This window comes from Muscardinus avellanarius (genome assembly GCF_963383645.1).
Source record: "Muscardinus avellanarius genome assembly, chromosome: 18".
In the NCBI taxonomy this organism is placed as follows: domain Eukaryota; kingdom Metazoa; phylum Chordata; class Mammalia; order Rodentia; family Gliridae; genus Muscardinus; species Muscardinus avellanarius.
The window spans coordinates 9,292,527-9,307,402 of record NC_137804.1 but is presented as its reverse complement, the minus strand read 5'-3'; the positions used below and the strand labels follow the sequence as shown (position 1 = coordinate 9,307,402).

General features: G+C 52.8%; 1 protein-coding gene across 2 annotated transcripts in view; it reads right to left on the bottom strand.

The window, feature by feature from the left end:
* Positions 1-9,168, bottom strand: part of OSBPL10 (oxysterol binding protein like 10) — a gene marked incomplete at both ends in the record, with an annotated part of 220,022 nt that extends 210,854 nt beyond the window's left edge. The window contains one exon of one of the 2 annotated variants that reach the window (XM_080715664.1): positions 8,764-9,168. In XM_080715664.1, coding sequence (XP_080571790.1) covers positions 8,764-9,047 — 284 coding nt within the window. The remainder of the gene's footprint in view (positions 1-8,763) is intronic. The other variant, XM_080715665.1, reaches the window with a different exon arrangement.
* Positions 9,169-14,876: the final 5,708 nt, after the last annotated feature.

Sequence of the window (14,876 nt, the reverse complement as noted above, 5' to 3'; positions counted from 1 at the left end):
AGGCTGTAACTGTCTTCTGTATTACTATCTTTTTAATAAACTTCTTTAAATCTTCAAAAAAATTATTTTTAAAGTTCCTGAGACTAGCCTCCAACCTACAAACCTCCTGTCTCAGCCTCCCAAGTACAGGGATTACAGAACTGAGCCATCATGTCCAGATTATTTTATTTTTTATTTTGAAACAGGGTCGGTCTCACTAAGTTGCTGAGGGCCTCCCCAAATTGCTGAGGCTGGCTTCAAACCTGCGATCCTCCTGTCTCAGCCTCCAAAGTACTCGATTAAAAGCCTGCACTACCATGCCCAGTTTCTCAACAACTTTTTCAAACCACAAAACAGATGGAAGTTTACTTCTGGAAAGAGGAAAAGAAAATAAAAATCACTCCTCCTCCTGCCAACCCAGGAAAACCATTTTGGTGTGAATCTTCTTCTAACACACGTTTTTCTCACACGTTTAAAAAGTGGGAGAAGGAGGCAGATCCTGCGAGGAGTCGTCAATACATAGCAGGTGCTCAATAAATATTTTAAGCCGTAAGTGAATAAATCGTATTATACACTGTTTTGTAACCCAGGCAACGGCGCCCTTTTATTATTACTGTCATTGAAGCAATCCAGTGTCCCTAAAGGATTTTAGCTCACAGCCTCGCGCGGTCTGGCAGCTTCAGCAGCAGAATGTGCAAACACTTCCCAAGTACACGTAGGCAAGGAAGGAAATCTCAGGGCAGTGATTTTTCCACTCTGGTATCTAAAAATACTGGAAAACTAAAAAAAAAAAAAAAAAAAAAAAAAAACCCTCATTTTAACTCAGTGAGGTTTTAAAAATTAACATGTGCCATATGCAGATAAGTTTCTTTTCTTTTTTTTTTTTTCCAGCTACTGGCGATCAAACCTAGAGCCTGTGTATCACACACTAAGCAAATGCCCAATCACTGACCCACACCCAGCCTCTTCACAATTAATATACATCTTAATATAGAATTAATTTAATATAAACCACAAATCACTTTTTTTTGGCGGTATTGGGGATAAAACGCAAGGATGTTCTACCTCTGAGCTACACCTTCAGTACTATTTTTTATTCTTTATTTGAAACAGGGTCTCACGTAGTGACCGAGGGCCTCACTAAGTAGCTGAGGCTGGCCGCGAACCCGGATCCTCCTGTCTCAGCCTCCCGAATGCCGAATGCCGGGATTACAAGCGTGCGCCACCACGCCTGGCACAAATCACAATTTAAATATGCATTTAAATCACAATTTAATATACATTAATTGGTGCATTAGAGTTCACAATGATAATGAAAATAAATGCCCAAGCCGGGCATGGTGGCGCATGCTTATAATGCCAGGACTTGGGAGACTGAGACAGGTGGATCATAGTTCACAGAGGGTCTCAGCTACTTAGTGAGGCCCTTGCTAATTCAGTGAGACCTTGTTTCAAAATAAAAAAAAAAAGCCGGCCAGGCATGGTGGTGCACGCTTGTAATCCCAGCATTCAAAAGGTGGAGACAGGAGGATAGAGGTTTGCCAACAACCTCAGCCACTTAGTGAGACCTTGTTTCAAAATAAAGAATAAAAAATAGGGCAGGGGGTGTAGCTTGGAGATCGAATGCCCCTGGGTTCCATCCCCAGACCCGCAAAAAAAATAAATAAATAAATAAAATAAATAAAATAAAACTAAAACTAAAAAATAGAGCTGGGGGTGTAGCTCAGAGGTGCAATGCCCCTGGGTTCCATACCCAGTACTGCAAACAAACAAACAAACAAACAAACAAACAAACAAATAATAGGCCTGGGGGTGTAACTCGGAGATAGAATGTCCCTAGGTTCCATCCCTAGTGCCATAAATAAATAAATAAATAAATAAATAAATAAATAAACATAGGGCTGGGGTTGTAGCTCGGGGGTAGAATACTGGTGGGTTCCAGCCTCAGTAACCGCAAAAAATAAAATACAATAAAATAAAAAGAGCTGGGGTATAGTTCCGAGGTAGACAGCCTAAGTTCAATCCCCAGTATCAAAAAAAAAGAAAAAAATCCATGCACACAGCACTTGGTGAGCTTCCCAACCTTACGGTGACTTTTTGTAATGAGACAAGTAGCCCCAAATCCCCAAGGCTAGACTGCATTATACTGCGTCTCCAAGTATGCTATTAATCCGGGTTGAGTCCAAAGTTATCCCAAGGCTGGGCGTGGTGGCGCATGCTTGTTATCCCAGTACTTGGGAGGCTGAGACAGGAGGGTCACAGGTTTGAGGACAGCCTCAGTGACTTAGTGAGGGTCTCCACAATTTGGTGAGACCCTGTTTCAAAATGAAAGAATAGCCAGGCGTGGTGGCGGACGCATGTAATCCCCGCACTTGGGAGGCTAAGACAGGAGGGTCACACAGGTTCAAAGCCAGCCTCAGCTACTTAGTGAGGCTCTCAGCAACTTAGTGAGACCCTGTTTCCAAATAAAATATAAAGAAATAGGTCTGAACTGGGCGTGGTGGCGCACACTTATAATCCCCGCGCTTGGGAGTCTGAGACAGGAGGATCGCACAGGTTCGAAGCCAGCCTCAGCTACTTAGTGAGGCTCTCAGCAACTTAGTGAGATCCTGTTTCCAAAAAATATATTTAAAAAGGTCTGGGAGTGTAGCCTGGAGGTAGAAAGCCTCTGGGTTCCACCCCCAGGACCACAGGGGGGAAAAAAAAAATGAGCCGGGCGTGGTAGCGCACGCTTGTAATCCCCACACTTGGGAGACGAGACAGGAGGATCGCCCAGGTTCGAAGCCAGCCTCCCTGGCTTAAGAGACACTGTTTCTAAAATAAAAATATACAAAATAGATCTGGGAGTGTAGCCTGGAGGTAGAAGGTAGAAGGGTTTCCAGGAACCCCAGTACCACCAAGAAAGAATAAAATAGGTCAGGGGTGTATCTTGGAGATGAATGTCCCTGGGTTCCATCCCCAGTAACACACACACACACACACACACACACACACACACTCCTCTAGCCCCAGGTACTTAGTCCTATTGTGGTGGGCTCTAAATCAGCATAGACAGGTTACAAAGAAAGTCAGACTCCCTGACACCAAAGACAAAGACAGATAAGCAAAGAGCAGGACTAAGATAAACGTATTAGCACAAGGGGCAGGGCACTGCCGTGCGTGCCAGTAATCCCAATACTTGGGAGGCCGAGACAGGAAGATCTCGTTTGAGGCCAGTGCATGGTAACAAGACCCTGTTTTGAAATTTAAAAAAAAATGAAATAGGGTTGGGAGGGTAGCTCAGAAGGGGTTCAATCCCCAGCACTAAAAAAATAAATAAATAAAACACTAAAAAATAAAAATAAAAAAAACAGAGCAAATGGCAATAAACACTGTCAAATTCCTCGATCCAAATAGAATTTATTTCCTTAAACACTATCTGTGATGATCAAGCCCTGAGAGGTTCCATTTTAGTGTGAGACTAAATAACCTTAGGAAGCCGGGCGTGGTGGCGCACGCTTGCAATCCCAGCACTTGGGAAGCTGAGACGGAGGATCGCGGTTCTCAGACAGCCTCAGCTACTTAGTGAGGCCTTCTGCAACACAGTGAGACCCTGTTTCAAAATAAAGAATAGAATATAAGGCTGGGGGTGCAGCTCAGAGGTAGAAGGCCCCTGGGTTCCATCCCCAATAGCGAAAAAGAAAAAGAAAAAAAGAAACCAGGTGTCACTGGGTTGCAAAGGGCCTCACTAAGTAGCTGAGGCTGTCCGCGAACTGCGACCTCCGGTCTCAGCCTCTGGGATGCTGAGATTACAACCCCGGCTTTATTTACTTACTTTTAAACAGGTCTCACTAAGCAAATGAGCCTCACTATTTGCTGAGGCTATCCTGGAACCTGTGATCCTCCTGTCTCAGGCTCCCAAGTACTGAGATTACAAGCGTGCCCCACCACGCCCAGCTCCAAATAAAATTTAATAAAATAAGAAGGGATCGGAGTACAGGTGAGAGCCAGAAGGCCCCTTGGTTCAATCCCCAGGATGAGAAGAAAATATATGAGCTTTACAGGAACTGGCGAGGACACTCGCGTAAAAACTCTGTGGGAGCCGGGCGTGGTGGCGCACGCTTGTAATCCCAGCATTCTGGAGGCTGAGACCTGGAGGATCGCGGTTCGCGGACAGCCTCAGCTACTTAGTGAGGCCCTCTGCAACTCAGTGAGACCCGGTTTCAAAATAAAGAATAAAAAATAGGGCAGGGGATGTAGCCCGGAGGTCAAATGCCCCTGGGTTCCATCCCCAGACCCGCAAAAAAAAAAAAAAAAAAAAAAAACACTCTGTGGGTGATTGGTACTCAGTCCTGGAAGCTGGGAGAAGCGTCATCAATGGCACAGCTGCTCAGGAGTCTGGCCACAGGTTCACCATTAAATGAGGCCAATTTGAAGCCGTGCACGCTTGTAATCCCAGCATTTGGGAGGCTGAAACAGGAGGACCACAGTTCCTGGCCAGTCTTGGCTACTTAGTGAGGCCCTTTGCAACTCAGTGAGACCCTGTTTCAAAATAAAGAAAGACAGGGCTGGGGGTGTAGGTTCCAGGACAGCCTCAGCAAGTAGTGAGACTCCCAGGAACCTAGCAAGACCCTGGTTTTTTTTTCTTTTTTTTTTTTTTTTTGAGGGTCTGGGGATGGAACCCAGGGGCATTTGACCTTCGAGCTACACCCCTGCCCTATTTTTATTCTTTATTTTGAAACCGGGTCTCACTGAGTTGCAGAGGGCCTCACAAAGTAGCTGAGGCTGTCCGCGAACCGCGATCCTCCAGGTCTCAGCCTCCCAAATGCTGGGATTACAAGCGTGCGCCACCACGCCCGGCTGACCCTGTTTCAAATAAAAACTAAAATAGGGCTGGGGGTGTAGCTCAGGGGTAGGATGCCCCAGGGTTCAATCCCCATCACCACACACACACACACACACACAAAAAAAACAGCCTGGAACCAAGTAGGTGCTCAATAAAACAGTCTCCTCATTAATAAACTCGCTGAAAACATCAGCTAAGTAGCTGAGGCGGTCTCTCTTTCTTTCCTCTGATCCAGATCTCCTGTTCCCTCTGGAGAAAGCAGAGGCACGCAATCACGGGGCCACCATAAATCTCCAGACCACTAATGGACCCTAGCAGTCCTGCAGAGAGCGCAGTGCCGGAGGTAGAAAGCCAACACGGAGACATTAACCACCGCATACTGTGCCTCTGGGCTCCACGGTGGCCTTGGAAGAGTGTGTCTACTGGGCTGAGAACCGGCATTGGAGGGCGGCTCTAAATCACAGAAAACAAACTCCATAAAAAGGAGACCTTGCTGACGCACACTCGGTAGCATACACGATACCACACTTTGCCTGGGTCCTCTTCAGCCAGTCACATTATTTTTAGCGTTATCATTACTTTTACTAAATTTGCCCTTTTTTGTGCATGGTTCCCGGGGTTGAACCCAGGGGCATTCTACCTCCAATTACACCCCCAGCTCTTTTTTTTTTTTTTTTTTTTTTTGCGGTATTGGGGATCGAACCCAGGGGCACTCTAACTCCAATGTACACCCCTAGCCCTAATTTTTATTATTTTTATTTTGAAACAGGGTCTCACTAAGTTGCAGAGAGCCTCACTAAGTAGCTGAGGCTGTCCTCGAACCTGTGATCCTCCTGTCCCAAGCTCCCCGGTGCTCAGATTACAGGCATGCACCACCTCACCCGGCTGCCTTTTTTGTATCTTGACTCCGATCTACATACCACAGTAAATTTAAAACTATGCAAAGGTGCCGTTCAAGATGGCGCATGACTGTGATCTCAGTGCTTGGGAGGCTGAGACGGGAGGATCGCACTTCCAAGCCGGCCTCGGCAATTTAGCAAGGCCCTAGACAATTTAACCAGACCCTGTGTCAAGATAAAATAGGAGCCCGGCATGGTGGCGCACGCTAGTAATTTCAGCATTCAGGAGGCTGAGACTGGAGGACAGCCTCAGCTACTTAGTGAGGCCCTCTGCATCCTAGTGAGACCCTGTTTCAAAATAAAGAATAAAAAATAGGGCAGGGGGTGTAGCTCAGAGGTCAAACGCCCCTGGGTTCCATTCCCAGACAAATTAATTAATTAATTAATTAATTTAAAAAATAGGGCTGGGAGCGGGGTGTGGTAGCTCATGCCAGTAATCACAGTGCTTGAGAGGCTGAGACAGAAGGATCGCAGGTTCAAAGCCAGCCTCAGCAACTTAGCAAGACTCTTGGTAACTGAGACCCTATTCCAAAATATAAAATTAAAGCCAGATGTGGTGGCACACGCTTGTAATCCCAGCATCTGGGAAGCTGAGATGGGAAAACCACAGGTTCGCAGCCAGCCTCAGCTATCAGCTACTTGGTGAGTGAGGCTCTTTACAACTCAGTGAGACCCTGTTTCAAAATTAAAAATTAAAAAAAATAGGGCTGGGTGAGGGTGTAGCTCGGAGGTAGAATGCCCTAGGTTCCATCCCTAGTACTGCAAAATAAATAAATAAATATAAAAATAAATTAAAAATAAGATAAGGCTGAGGTTGTAGCTCAGAAGTAGAATGCCCCTAAGGGATTGAATTCGGGCTGAATCCAGAGTACCAAAATATAAATTATGCAAAACATTATTCCAATTCCTCCTAAAACCACTCCAAAGAATAAACCCATTAGTATACATGGCAGGTAAAATACTGTACCCAAGCAAGTAAAATAGCTATAATCCAGGGCATACACTTTTTTAGCCTCATAAACTACTGGGGGGAAAAAAAACATTAAAAGTGATTACCCAGCCAGAGGTGGTGGCACACGCTTGTCATCCCAGGACTTGGGAGGCTGACATTTGAGGATCACAGGTTCACGGCCAGCCTCAGCAACTTGGTGAGGCCCTGCACAACTTAGTGAGACCCTGTTTCAAAACAAAGAATAAAATAGGGCTGGGAGTATAACTCAGAGGTAGAATGCCCTTGGTTTCAATCTCCAGTACTGCAAAAAAAAAAAAAGTGATGATTATCCAAGCCGGGTGTGGTGGCCCATACTTGTAATTCCAGTGTTTAGGAGGCTGAGACAGGAGGATCGCAGGGTTGAGGACAGCCTCAGTAACTTAGCAAGACCTTCAGCAACTTGGTGAGACCCTGTTTCAAAAATAAAGTAGGAGGGAGCCGGGCGTGGTGGCGCACGCTTGTAATCCCAGCATTCAGGAGGCTGAGACCTGGAGGATCGCGGTTCGCGGACAGCCTCAGCTACTCAGTGAGGCCCTCTGCAACTCAGTGAGACCCAGTTTCAAAATAAAAGAATAAAAACTAGGGCAGGGGGTGTAGCTCAGAGGTCGAATGCCCCTGGGTTCCATCCCCAGACCCGCAAAAAAATAAATAAATAAATAAAATAAAATAAAATAGGGTTGGGGTATAGCTCAGAGGTAGGACACCCTTGGATTCAATCCAGGTACCGCACACACAAAAAAAAAGTGATTACCACCAAACCAACAAAATGCTGTCACTGACAAGGTCCCCCGAGATGTCATTAACAAGACCCCACCTCCACAGACTGCCATCAGACTTAGTCATATCTGCCCGTCCTACACACTCCTATGCTTTTTCAGGTTTCAAGAACTGAAGGGGGAAAGGGAGAGGTAAGAGCAGACACGGAGGCTATTTTGGGAAATCAAAGAATTGAAAAGAGAACTGCACCACCGGCCCCACACAGAGTAACCCATCTCCAAGGAAGCCCAGGTGATTCCAGAGTCCAACTTCTAGAATACCAATAAACAACTCACTTTCCATCCATCCAAAGTCCTCTTCCTCCCAGCCAGGTTTCATGCAAATTACAGCCTGATAATGTTCCAGGTAGAAGCCATCTGAACAGGTCCTTCCCGCCCGCGGGGAGCGAGGACCAAGTCATCAGGTCTACCCAGCAGATGGAAGCCAAGACGTCCCGGGTGATTCCAACCTTACAGGCATCCTTAAAAGCCCCAAATCTATGGAGCCCCGGGACTGTTGCAGCGAGGACGAAAGATCTCCCCAACAGCTTCTCTCCCGGGCCCCTAAGTACACCTGCACTGCTCTCGGGCTTGCTTTTCCAAAACAAAGTCAGAACAAAACAGAAGTCAAGGGGAGCGTCCCATCTGGTCCTTCTAAGTAGGCCTCGATATTAAAAGCCATGCCCCGAGCGCATGGGGGCCCCTTTCCTGGGTATCCCCATCCTGCCCATAACCAGGCTCCCCCAATTTGTAGGGCGAACAGAAAACTTCGAAAGGCATCTATCTACATGGTGGGGGGGGGGGGCGGAGATCACGCTCATGGTAAAACAAACCGTCCACTTCAAAAGCGGAGAGGGTGTTTTCTTTTTCCTTCTTGATTTTAAGAAAGAAACTTCCAGTGCAGAGATTGGGGGGTGGAGAGCCACCCACCGGGGCCCGGGTCCGCGCGGGCGCGCGGGGGGAGGGGTGGGGGGGGCGCCGAGGACCACCGGCGGCAGTCTTTTTGTTCATTGACAGTGCCTTATTTCTTTTCTGCTTCTTCTTCTTGTTTGTGTCTTAAAGGACAAAGTTTAAAACTTGACCGCGTTCTGGGGAGCACTGCGGCGATGGGGGGCCGCCGCGCCCCGGCTCTCCCCGAGCCGGCGGGGGAGGGGGCACACGGCGCGCCCTGGGCTCTGCCTTTCCCAGCCAGCCTCCGGGGATGCGGCCGCCCGGGATGCGCGGGTACCAGCTCGGAGCCCGGCGCCCGCCTCCCGCCCGCGCATCCCGGGCGCCCCAGCTGGGTGCAGGGGCGCTCGCCGGCCGGCGCGTTACCTGTTCTGCCAGCCCTGGAGCAGGTTGGTGTATTTGCTGAGCACGCCCTCGAGCGCCGGCTCGCGCCGCCGGCCGCCCCCCCCCGACGGGCTGGCGGCCGCCGAGCCCGGGCTGCTGCGGCTGCCCCCGCCCCCCAGCCCGGCCGCGGGGGCCCGGCCGGACACCCCCCGGCCGGCCAGGGAGCAGGAGGAGGGCGAGGAGCCCGCCGAGGTGGCGCGGCTGCTGCTGCGGCTGCTGCTGTTGCTGCCCCCGCCGGCGTCCGCGCCCGGGGCCGCGGGCTCCATGATCCGAGCGCGCCCGGGGCGCCGCCGGCGGCCGCTGCTGCTGCGGAGGCTGCGGCGGCTCCAGCTCGCGGCGCCCGGGCCGCGCGTGGCTGCTCCAGATCCCGGGAAATGCCTGACTCATACAGGAGGAAGGGAGGAGGAGGAGGAGGAGGAGGAGGAGGAGGAGGAGGAGGAGGAGGAGGAGGAGGGGGGGGGGGAGGAGGAGGAGGAGGAGGAGGAGGGCAGGCGAGCTGGGAAGGAAGCCAGCCGGGCGGGATGCAGCTGCGGCCGCCCCTCCTCCTCCTCCTCCTCCTCCTCCTCCTCCTCCTCCTCCTCCTCCTCCTCCTCCTCCTCCTCCTCCTCCTCCTCCTCCTCCTCCTCCTCCTCCCCCTCCTCCTCCTCCTCCCCTCCTCCTCCTCTTCCTCCTCCTCTCCTCCTCCGCCCGCCCACTAGTTTCCCCGGCAAGTTCGGAGCGCTAGCCGGCTCGCCGCGCCCTCTCCGGCCCCCCCAGGCCCCCCCGATCTCCGGGCTCCGGGATGGGGGTGCTCCCCAAGGCCGATGGGCGGCGAGGTGGGCACGCCCTACAGGGGCGCCCGGCCACTCCCGCGCAGGGGCGGCGGGGAATCTCCGCGCGTCACTCCCCAGCCCCCACCCACCTCCGGACCTGGAGGAGGGGCCGCCCCACCCACCGGGTCCACCGGGATTGGACCCGCCCGGCCTCCCGGCCTTCCCAGCCCTGGCCCGGCCCCTGGGTACGGCCGGGCCGGCCGAGCTCCGGGAGGTGTCCTGCGAGGCGGGGGCGGGGTGGGGGGAGGGGACGGGACAGGTGATTGTCACAGGTGAGTCCCCCCCCCGGGCGTGGTCACGCGGTGGAGCCGGGACTGAAGCACGACTGACCACGGAGCTGGGACTTGGCCAACTCTGGGCTCAGCGCAAGTCACACTTAATGCCCCGGCCTGCGGGGCTCCTAGGGACCGGACGGACCCAGACCTACCTCGTGAAGCTGGGGATTCTGCCCCCGAGGTGAAAAAGAAGCAGGAATTTCCCCAGCCTGTGTATCTCTGTTGGCTGTAACCTGTCCCCAGTGCCTGCCATTTGGGAGCCTGAGGCAGGAGGATCGCAAGGTCGAGGCCCACTTCAGCATTCAACAAATTCTGTTTTTAAAAATAAAAGCCGGCCATATGGTGGCGCACCCCTGTAATCCCAGTTCTTGGGAGGCTGAGACAGGAGGATCGGAGGTTCCCTGCCAGATGCAGCTACTTAGGCCCTCTGCAACTTAGTGAGACCCTGTTTCAAAATAAAGAATAAAAAGGGGGGCTGGGGGTATAGCTTGGAGGTAGAATGCTCCTGGGTTCAATCCCCAGCACCATTAAAAAAAAATTTAAAGCCAGGGCTTGGTGGCGTATGCTTGTAATCTCAGTACTTGTGAGGCTGAGACAGGAGGATCACAGGTTTGTGGACAGCCTCAGGTTCATAGTGAGGCCCTCTGCAACTCAGTGAGACCCTGTTTTAAAATAAAGAATAAAAAAATAGGGCTGGGACTGTAGCTCAGAGGTAGAATGCCCCTGGGTTCCATCCCCAGTACCAAAAAAAAAAAAAAAAAAACCTGCATTTTAACTGGGTTTCAACTTCCTTTCTCCATCCAAAGTGTTGTTCTTTGGCAAGAACAAGAGAGTTGCAGTCTCTCCTCTCCACTAATAATTTTTGTGAATATAAATATTCAGTGCAATCTGGAAGTTTCTAAAATTATCATGGAAAAATAAAAGTGTTGGGGAGCTGGGACTCTGGCCCCCCTCACCATGAGGAGGGGACCCACAAGAAAACACGAACCCCCAAGGTGGTAGATGCTGTCGGAGGCATCTACAAACTCCTAGCGCAGATAAATAATTGAACACTTTAAAAAATTACTAGAAGGAATGGCGTCAGTTCCCATAGGGGCGATTCCCCGGGCGGAGCCCTTCCCAGGTCAAATCCTTCCAGGAAGGCTTCACAGAGAGTGTAGCTCTAGAAACTGTCATGGAGAAATTTCTGGGGCTGATGATAAATAGTTGTATAACCAAATAAAGCACAATTCTGGTGCTTACACAGTACAAAAAAATTTTTTTTTCCGGGAGACTACATAAACCAACATAGAAACCACACAAAGCTGAGTTTTTGTTTTGTTTTATTTTTGTACTAGGGATTGAACCCAGGAACAGTCTACTTCCAAGGCCATACTCCATGCCATGCCCTTTTTTTTTTTTTTTTTATCAATAATACTGAAACGGGGTTTCTTGAAAAGAAACCCAGCATTTCCTTACCGGATTTTTGTCTGTGGTGAGCAAAGAATGACACCCGCAAACAGCAGGAAGGGGAGTAAAAGGTTTATTGGAGGGGTGGGCAGGCGCTGGCGGGGCGCCCCTAGGCAACCCCCCTCTCCACCCGGAAGGACCCCGTGGTCCCAGCCCCCGGCCGGACCCTGGGCGGGTGGGCAGGTGCTGGCGGGGCACCCCTAGGCAACCCCCTTTCCACCCGGAAGGACCCTGTAAAAAAGGAAAAGAAAAAGAAAAAAGGAAAATATCGGAGAGGGGTCAAGGAGGTGGCGGATGCCAGGATACTGGAGATGCAGACAAAACTTATCCAAATGAACTGGAATTATTGGAAAAATTCCCCACTAAGGAGGACTGCTTCTTCTCTACATTGTTAAGAATCTTGGACATCACCTGTAAGGAGAGAGACTTTAGCGGAGACCAAGGAGAAAGGCGGTGCTGAAAGCGGTCTCCGCGTTGGCGGTGGAGACTTGTATTCAGGAGGAGCAGAAATCGGAGCCTACCAACCTTATTTTATTTTATTTTTTTTTTTTTTGGAGAAATTACACCAAAGGTTGAATGCTACTGTCGCGCATGCTTAGGAAGACTGGACAACATTCAGAGTGGAAAAAGAACTTGGGAAAGATTTGAAATGGTGGAGGCAGTGGCAATGGCAGTGGCCAGTACTCAGGGGAGGCAGAAATCTAATGCATTACACCTGGAACCTTTGAAGTAATGAACCCAGAGGCAGAATGCTACTACCACACACCCTCGAGAACGTGGGACAAATAGTTGGACGAAGAGGGTGCTCGGATTAGAGCCTGCCGAGGGGTGAGGCCAGTGACGGACACAGCAAAGCTGGGATCGGAGCCTGCCGTGAGGCAAGGCTGGTGCTGGGGCCTCCGAGGCCGGGATTGGAGCCTGCCGAGGGGTTAGGCCGGTGCCGGGGCCAACGGCCGGCATCGGAGCCTTCTGTGAGGCAAGGCCATTATTGAGGCCTCCAAGGCCAGCATCAGAGCCTGCCGAGGGGTTAGGCCAGTGCTGGGGCCAACGAGGCCGAGATCAAAGCCTGCCGCGAGGCAAGGCCGGTGCTGGGGCCAGCGAGGCCGAGATCAAAGCCTGCCGTGAAGCAAGGCCGGTGCTGGGGCCAGCGAGGCCGAGATCAAAGCCTGCCGCGAGGCAAGGCCGGTGCTGGGGCCTCCGAGGCCAGGATCAGAGCCTGCTGAGGGGTTAGGCCGGTGCCGGGGCCACTGGCCGGCATCGGAGCCTTCCATGAGGCAAAGCCGCTATTGAGGCCTCTGAGGCCGTGATCGGAGCCTGCCGAGGGGTTAGGCCAGTACTAGGGCCAGCGAGGCTGGGATCGGAGCCTGCGGTGAGGCAAGGCCGGTGCTGGGGCCTCCGAGGCCGGGATCAGAGCCTGCCGAGGGGTTAGGCCAGTGCTGGGGCCAACGGCCGGCATCGGAGCCTTCTGTGAGCAAGGCCGTCATTGAGGCCTCCGAGGCCAGGATCGGAGCCTGCCAAGGGGTTAGGCCAGTGCTAGGGCCAGCGAGGCCAGGATCGGAGCCTGCCACAAGGCAAGGCCGGTGCTGGGGCCTCCGAGGCCGGGATCAGAGCCTACTGAAGGATTAGGCTGGTGCCGGGGCCACTGGCCGGGATTGGAGCCTGCCGTGAGGCAAGGCGGGTGCTGGGGCCTCCGAAGCCGGGATCGGAGCCTGCCAAGGGGTTAGGCCAGTGCTGGGGCCAACGGCCAGCATCGGAGCCTTCCGTGAGCAAGGCCGTCATTGAGGCCTCCGAGGCCAGGATCAGAGCCTGCCAAGGGGTTAGGCTGGTGCTGGGGCCAGCGAGGCCGAGATCAAAGCCTGCCGCGAGGCAAGGCCGGTGCTGGAGCCTCCAAGGCCAGGATCAGAGCCTGCTGAAGGGTTAGGCTGGTGCCAGGGCCACTGGCTGGCATCAGAGCCTTCTGTGAGGCAAAGCCGCTATTGAGGCCTCTGAGACCGTGATCGGAGCCTGCCAAGGGGTTAGGCTGGTACTGGGGCCAGCGAGGCTGGGATCGGAGCCTGCCGTGAGGCAAGGCCGATGCTGGGGCCTCCGAGGCCGGGATCAGAGCCTGCCGAGGGGTTAGGCCAGTGCTGGGGCCAACGGCCGGCATCAGAGCCTTCTGTGAGCAAGGCCGTCATTGAGGCCTCCGAGGCCAGGATCAGAGTCTGCTGAGGGGTTAGGCTGGTGCTGGGGCCAGCAAGGCCGGGATCGGAGCCTGCCGTGAGGCAAGGCCAGTGCTGGGGCCTCCGAGGCCGGGATCAGAGCCTGCTGTAGGATTAGGCCAGTGCCGGGGCCACTGGCCAGGATCGGAGCCTGCTGTGAGGCAAGGCCGGTGCTGGGGACTCCGAGGCCAGGATCGGAGCCAGCCGAGGGGTTAGGCCGGTGCTGGGGCCAGCGAGGCCGGGATCGGAGCCTGCCGTGAGGCAAGGCCGGTGCTGGGGCCTCCGAGGCCGGGATCAGAGCCTGCTGAAGGATTAGGCCAGTGCCGGGGCCACTGGCCAGGATCGGAGCCTGCCGTGAGGCAAGGCCGATGCTGGGGACTCTGAAGCCAGGATCGGAGCCAGCCGAGGGGTTAGGCCGGTGCTGGGGCCAGCGAGGCCGGGATCAGAGCCTGCCATGAGGCAAGGCCGGTGCTGGGGCCTCCGAGGCCAGGATCAGAGCCTGCTGAGAGGTTAGGCCGGTGCCGGGGCCACTGGCCGGCATCAGAGCCTTCCGTAAGGCAAGGCCGCTACTGAGGCCTCCGAGGCCTGGATTGGAGCCTGCCGAGGGGTTAGGCCGATGCCGGGGCATCGGCTAACATCGGAGCCTGCTGTGAGGAAGGCCAGAGCTGGGGTCTCTGAGGCCAGGATCGGAGCCAGCTGAGGGGTTAGGCCGGTGTCGGAGTCAGTGAGGCCAGAACCGGGGTCTCCCATGAGGCAAGGCCACTGCTTGAGCCAGCGAGGTCTGGATCAGTCCACCGGGTAGCCAGGCCACAACTGGGGCTGTCAAGAGTGGGATCGGTATTTGCAACGCGGCATGCACAGAGAAATATCGCAGAAAATTAAAACCAGATGCTTCCCCTAATCAGCAATAACTAGGAGGAAAGGGGCAACAGGAAGTGGTCGAGCTATAGAAAGGGCCCTATAGTGAAGCAATTAAGGTGACCAATCAGAGGGTATGGAATAGGGGAGGATGGAGCCTCTTTAAAAAGCAGGAGGTACACAAACATATGTATCAAAGTTAATCACCAAACAAGCATGGGATCGAGGGAGGGGGAGAGAATGGGATGGGGGCTGGATGAGGGCTAATTGGATGATGTGTGCGTGTATATCCTCTCAAGTCTTATATTCCAATGTGATGTATGATTACAATGCACCAATAAAAATAAATTTTAAAAAAAGGTTTATTGGAAGCAACAGGGAATAGGGAAAAGTGGCCGAACACCCCTAAGGGCTGTCGGAACTTTTGATGCCCAGCAGCTGCCTTCAGGTCACTACCCGAGTGTATCCCAGGCCAAGTGCCTTCAGTTGCAAGCTGTTTTCTC